At 37.1% G+C, this 6,378-nt stretch overlaps 1 protein-coding gene across 1 annotated transcript; it reads right to left on the reverse strand.

The window, feature by feature from the left end:
* Positions 1-1,183: 1,183 nt before the first annotated feature.
* Positions 1,184-5,104, reverse strand: LOC132775499 (uncharacterized protein C4orf36 homolog). Its single transcript, XM_060776222.2, has 3 exons — positions 5,017-5,104; positions 3,607-3,764; positions 1,184-1,408 (listed from the first exon to the last, which is right to left on the reverse strand). Exons 1-3 carry the CDS (start codon positions 5,079-5,081, stop codon positions 1,266-1,268), a joined length of 366 nt encoding a protein of 121 aa, XP_060632205.2. The 5' UTR covers positions 5,082-5,104; the 3' UTR covers positions 1,184-1,265.
* Positions 5,105-6,378: the final 1,274 nt, after the last annotated feature.

Here is a 6,378-nt window from a genome sequence, read left to right on the forward strand (position 1 = left end):
AAAAGCAACAGCACAAATTGCCATAGATACAAGTGAAATGTCAGGAGAGAATGCTTCTGGAACTTGCCCATACAGCCCGAAAAACACACAACAACCCAGCATATGTGCTTTTGATATGAACAATAAAATCATATAATTATATAAAACTTTATATCCTGCCACCATCTCCCAAAAGGGATTAGGGCAGCTTACAAAAGCACTTAATAGTACAACAAGATACAATAAAATACATGAGCATATATAAACAATAACAATGTACATTTACATAAATAAATTACATAAACTATCCTATAACAAGCCCTAAGAATGGTTTTTTGTTTATAAGAACATTGTATTCACATGCTCCTCACTTCCTTCACTCTTCAGGAGGCAGAGTTAGAAACTTTTGCTTCCATTTTAGATTAGTCATGCTTTAATTATGTCCAACTGAAAGAAACCACATTCAACTCATGTTTTATGAAGCTGATTGCTTTGCACTAACCAAAATTGAGATTACTCGCAGTTGATGATTGAGATGTAATACTAAATTATGGTTAATTGAAGTACAATGTAAAAACTCTTTATAGCCAAAGTTCTGAAGAATAGGAGATGGGGAAAAGAACAAGCCCAATAGTCTGGGGGAGTTCTGGTCTATCATGTGGAATTGTCTCATGATCAGAGTTTGCAAAAGTTCCTTTTTAAACTGTCTGCCCTAGAACCATCAACGATCACTAGGAATTTTCAGAAGTCACTTTGTCTTTATGTCTACACTAGTGGTTCCCAAACTGTGGTTTGTGGACCACTAGTGGTCTGCAAGAACGAAAATATGGTCCATGGTCTCACCATTACTACACCGTTGCAATGAGAGCAACTGGTCTCACGAAACCATGCAGCTACTGGATGGCATATGTTCTGTATCTGAAACTAGAGTTGGTGTGGTCTATCCACTGCAATTTTCTGAATCAACACCCCAAATAACCAAATTGAATCTAAAATTGACCAAAAACTGATTCATTATTTTGGTATTAATGTTGGAGAGTGGTCCCTGATCAAAAGAAAGTTGGGAACCACTGGTATATACACAGGCACAATGTTGTTTTTTTCCCATAATAATTACCATTAGGATTTTAAAACTTTCTCTAGCTCTGTATTTCATCATCAAAGTGATGATCTTACTAGATGTTACCAGGTGTAATTGCAGGACACTCTAATAATTTGCTTATTGCTTCTGCAAATGACAACTATTATTGTTGAAGGAGCAAAACAATCATCAATGGGAAGAAGGTCTAGTTGGGACCACTTGGGGGCAGTGGTCTTCTTTCCAACAATACCCTGCATCTGAATTCTGACTCCACTTGCTGTGCGAGCTTCTTCTGGCGCTGAATGTTCTCAAGTCTTTGGGTTTCTAACAACTTTGCTGCCTCTATCACTACAAAGCAATAAGCAAAATAGAAAAAAAAGTGATATTTTGATAAAGCAACATAATTAAGAACGGAATTGTTAAGATGACGGAACAATTGTTAAGATGTCGAAATTGTAGGCAAGACAGACAAATTTATTTTGAATGTGCAAGTCTTCATGAGTGCTCAGACATTACAGGATAGAAATACAGGTTAAATAGTCAAAATGCTGTGAGCCAGAAAAATTTTGGATTTCACATTTTTTGGATTTTGGCATACCTGTATTTGGATATACATACACAATGAGATATCTTGGAGATGGGCATGACATTCAGTAGTGTTTCATATAAAGCTTATAGACATAGCTTGAAGATGATTTTGTACAACATCTCCATGCAACAGAGTTTGTGTTGGACCATCAGAAAGCAAAGGTGTCACTATCTCAGGCACTCATGTGGACAGTTTTGAATTTCAGAGTATTTCAGCCTTTAGAATTCCACATAAGGGATGCTCTACCATGACGTGCATATTATTTATTTATTTATTTACAGTATTTATATTCTGCCCTTCTCACCCCACAGGGGACTCAGGGTGGATAACAATGTACACATATATGACCAACATTCAATGCCAAAGACACACAACAGATATAGACAGATAGTCAGTCAGAGGATATTTAACTTTTCTGGCTGCCAGGGGAGCTATCGCTTTCATCGTCCATCTGCAATGCTGATGAAGTATTTCCACATTCCCCGCATGCCTTGCTGCATTCTTTTTTTTTTATGGCTTCGTAAATTGGTTAAATTAGCCTCCCCACACATAGGTGGTACCTAATCTTTCTGCTTGACAGATGCAACTGTCTTTCAAAATCGACAACAAGCTACACAATAGGCCTGGGTAACAACGCAAAAATTTGTTTCTAAAATCGATTTGTATTTGGGGTTTTTTTTTGTTTCGATATTTAAAATGATTACAAAATTTTCCTTTTAAAAAGTTCGATATTTATGAAATTTCGTAAATGGTAAAAAAATAACGAATCAATTTCCGGAACAATAACGAATCGATTCGTTAATGGTGGACGCGACCGCGAAATACGCTAAAAAACCTCCAAAAACTTCTGAAGCTTCCCTCTCCCTCTGTTCTTGACTGTTGGTGTGATATTATAATTTTTTTCCACTAATTAAACCATAAAACTGGCCCAGACATGCGGAAATAATAACGAAACGACCTCAGAACAATAACGAAACGAATACAATAACGAAATACGAAGCATTTACAAAACGTGTTTAAAAATTTGTTTTTTTAAATGATTGCTCCAGAATGGTTCGTTATCGTTTTGTAATTGGAAAAATTAACGAATTATTAACGAATTACGAATTAACGAAACGAAACCGCCCAGGCCTACTACACAACTGGTCGGAAGCTCACTCCGATCCGGGTTGGCTTCAAACTCATGACCTTTTGGTCAGAAGTGATCTTAATGCAGCTGACACTCAGCCAGCTATGCCACAATCCCGGTGCTACATGCTGTAAATCTGGAGAGGTGGAATCCATAGTCCTTCACAACTCCCAGCATCTCCATGCATTAGCTACATCTTCTGAGAGTAATGGGGTTATTCTTTCAAGAGCAAGCCATTCTCCACTTTCCTAGCAATGACACTTTTGGAGATCACATGGCTGAATCACCTGTTGTGACCTCACCAAAAATGGCTTCACCAGAAAAACTTTGGCCAGGAGCTGCTTGGAGTTCAAGAATGGCAGCGTTCCCGGGACAACAAGGCATTGGTGCTAATGCACTGTTGCTCCAGCTGGCCATTTGGGCTTTTTAAAGGAATTGATGCTCTTCAATGATAGCAGGTAAAACCGAATTCCTATATGGCATCTGGGGCAGCTCTGGAGCAGTTTACTCCAGATTATCTGAGTACATTTGGTTTAGCCTAAGTCCCATGGGAGCAAACTGTGGTGAATTTTGTGATGATAACTTGGAAGATCTGTAATCCAACCTGCCAAGGGTTGTATGGTTATTATGCTATTCTGTGTTAATTTTGTGAAATGCACCTTCTGTTATTGTGTCAAATTGAAATCTTTTGATTTGAATATTTTTTGCAGAATTTTGTAAATAAACGGATAACTTTGACAAATTAAGTTACATATTAGGAGAGCCATCTGAGAAGAAACAATGTGACTTAGATCACTTTACTTCCCACCCGAAGCCCTATAAACTTACTTTGCATGGAAGGAAAATGTGTTTTCAAAACTGTTGTTACAGGTCGCAGTTTGAAAGGAGATCCCCAACAGATTTCAAAATGGAGGGGGTTGTCTATTACTTCTTCAGAGGCAAATAACAAACGTCTTGTAAGTGCGGCAAATTCTACACGGTCGTGCCTGAAATATCAATATCACAATTACTAGCCTCTTGCTCTTATGGAAAAACTGACACAAAAGGTTCATAACACATCGCTTTTATTATGAATTGGTTTCCATTTATTTATATTATCAATAGAAACAGAAGTAATCTAGATCCACCTGGTTTTCATATTGGATTTTGGAATGATGTCTTAACATAAGAGCTACAAAACAGGTTTATTATGTGTTTTATTAAGGAATGCTGATACTCTGCAAATATTATTGCATTCTGTTGAATTTTATTAGGTTATTTTTTTCAAATATATATTTGCAGTGGGGGACACGGGTGGGATGAGGATTTCACATCTACTGAAATATTTTTATCCCAAAGGAATCCAAAGCAATATGTAGAAAATTGTGTTTGTATTCAAATGCACATTGGTATCATACGGCTCTTTCTCTTTTGTCTTTGTCTTTGGGGAATTCCTTAACTTCCCGGTTTAACAACAGAGAGGATGCCATTATTTTTATGTGTTCTGGCCTATCTTCTACATCAGGAGTCCTCAAACTTTTTAAACAGAGGGCCAGGTCACATTCCTTCAAACCGTTGGAGGGCTGGATTATATTTTGAAAAAAAGCATGAATTCTTATGCACATTGGACATATCTTATTTGTAGTGTAAAAAACACTTAAAAACAATATAATAATTAAAATGAAGAACAATTTTGACAAATATAAACTTATTAGTATTTCAATGGGAAGTGTAGGCCTGCTTTTGGCTGATCAGATAGGATTGTTGTTGTTGTATGCTTTCAAGTCATTTCAGAGTTAGGTTGACCCTAAGCGAGGGCCGGGTAAGTGACCTTGGAGGGCCGTATCCGGTCCTCAGGCCTTAGTTTGAAGACCCCTGTTCTACATCATCTCCTTAGTATTGTTACTGGACACATGCATGGAAATCACAATCTGCCAATATCTAATGGTAAAGGTTTTCGCTTGACTAAGTCTAGTCATGTCCAACTCTGGGGGGTGGTGCTCATCTCCATTTCTAAACTAAAGAGCCAGCATTGTCTGTAAACACTGCCAAGATCATGTGACCGGCATGATTGCAAGATTCGAACCACCAACCTTTTGGTCAGCAAGTTCAGCAGCTCAGCGGTTTAACCCATTGCATCACCTGGGCCTCCAATATCTAGAGAGCCACAAATTGCCCACCCTTTGCACTCAGTCATCAAGCTATAGTATAAATCTGTGTATATCACATTGTTTGTACAATGTGGTAAGAAATACATACACTTTATAAGGGCTGTCCTTGAAAACAGTTGCTAATTTCTTCTTCCTGTACAAGTCGTATTCCATGTTGGATGAATTGTATTGCTGGCTGTCTTCTTATGACCACCTAGGACAGAAATGCACCCATTCAGCCATGTCATTTAAGTCACCATCATTTACAAGCAGTCCCCCAGTAACAAACATCTGATTTACAAACAACTCATAGTTAAGAATGGGTGAGACGACAGGAAGTAATAAGTATCTACCCCTCAGGAGGGAAATCCACTCCTGAAAGAGTTATTATCATGGGGGAAAGGTGTCCACTTAAGCTTTCTTACCAATCCTGTTTCCACAAGAAGCCAAATTTTTCTAAATCGAATTATCACGGGGACAGAAAGTGAGGTGAAATTTTCTGAGCAGGGCCACAGACAGCAAAACAAACATTACAGTGGTGTTAACTCTTCCCTATGCTACTCAAGGTGCATATGCATATATATATATATATATATATATATATATATATATATATATATATATATATGGAGAGAGAGAGTTCCCAACCTGTGGTCTGTGAACCACCAGTGACCTGCAAGGACTAAAATATGGTTCATGACCTCACAGCTACTAAATACTAAACCATTGCAATGAGAGCAACTGGTCTCACAAAACCCTCTTATAGTGCCAAGGCTACTTAAATATAGTTTTCTATGGGTGAGCAGATGGCGACTACTGGATGGCATATGATCTGTATCAGAAACTAGAGCTGATGTGGTCTATTCAATGCAATTTTCTGAATCAGTACCCAAATAACCAAACCAAATCTAAAGTTGGCCAAAAGCTGATTCATTACCCTTTTGGTATTAATGTTGGAGAGTGGTCCCTGCTCAAAAAAAGGTTAGGAACCGCTGATAGAGAGAGAGAGAGAGAGTTACACTTTTAAAATGTACCTGTTTTGGCTTACATACAAATTCAACTTAAAAACAAACCTATAGAACCTATATTGTTCATAACCCAGGGCCTACCTGTACTTGTAACAAGTATATTAAGTATATTAATAGAGATTTTTAAAGGATGGAAACTAATTTAAAATAGAATAACTGTTCCCTTTTAGATATTTAAAGCAACATTTACATTTCTCTTTGTGTCATGGCCAGATTAAGACCTTTCGAGGCCCTTAGGACTTAAAATATTTTAGTGCCCCCTACATATCTAATTCAAAATATAAATAATAATAAAAAATAATAAAAGCCCATTTTTAAAAAAACAAACAAAATTAAACAAAATTTACCATAAGGTGAAAATAATGCTTGTTTTTTGTAATATAGGTTCTATAGGTTTGTTTTTTTGATCTTGTATGCCATGTATAATGTGTTTTAATTGCCTT

The sequence above is a fragment of the Anolis sagrei genome, chromosome 5 (genome assembly GCF_037176765.1).
Source record: "Anolis sagrei isolate rAnoSag1 chromosome 5, rAnoSag1.mat, whole genome shotgun sequence".
Classification (NCBI taxonomy): domain Eukaryota; kingdom Metazoa; phylum Chordata; class Lepidosauria; order Squamata; family Dactyloidae; genus Anolis; species Anolis sagrei.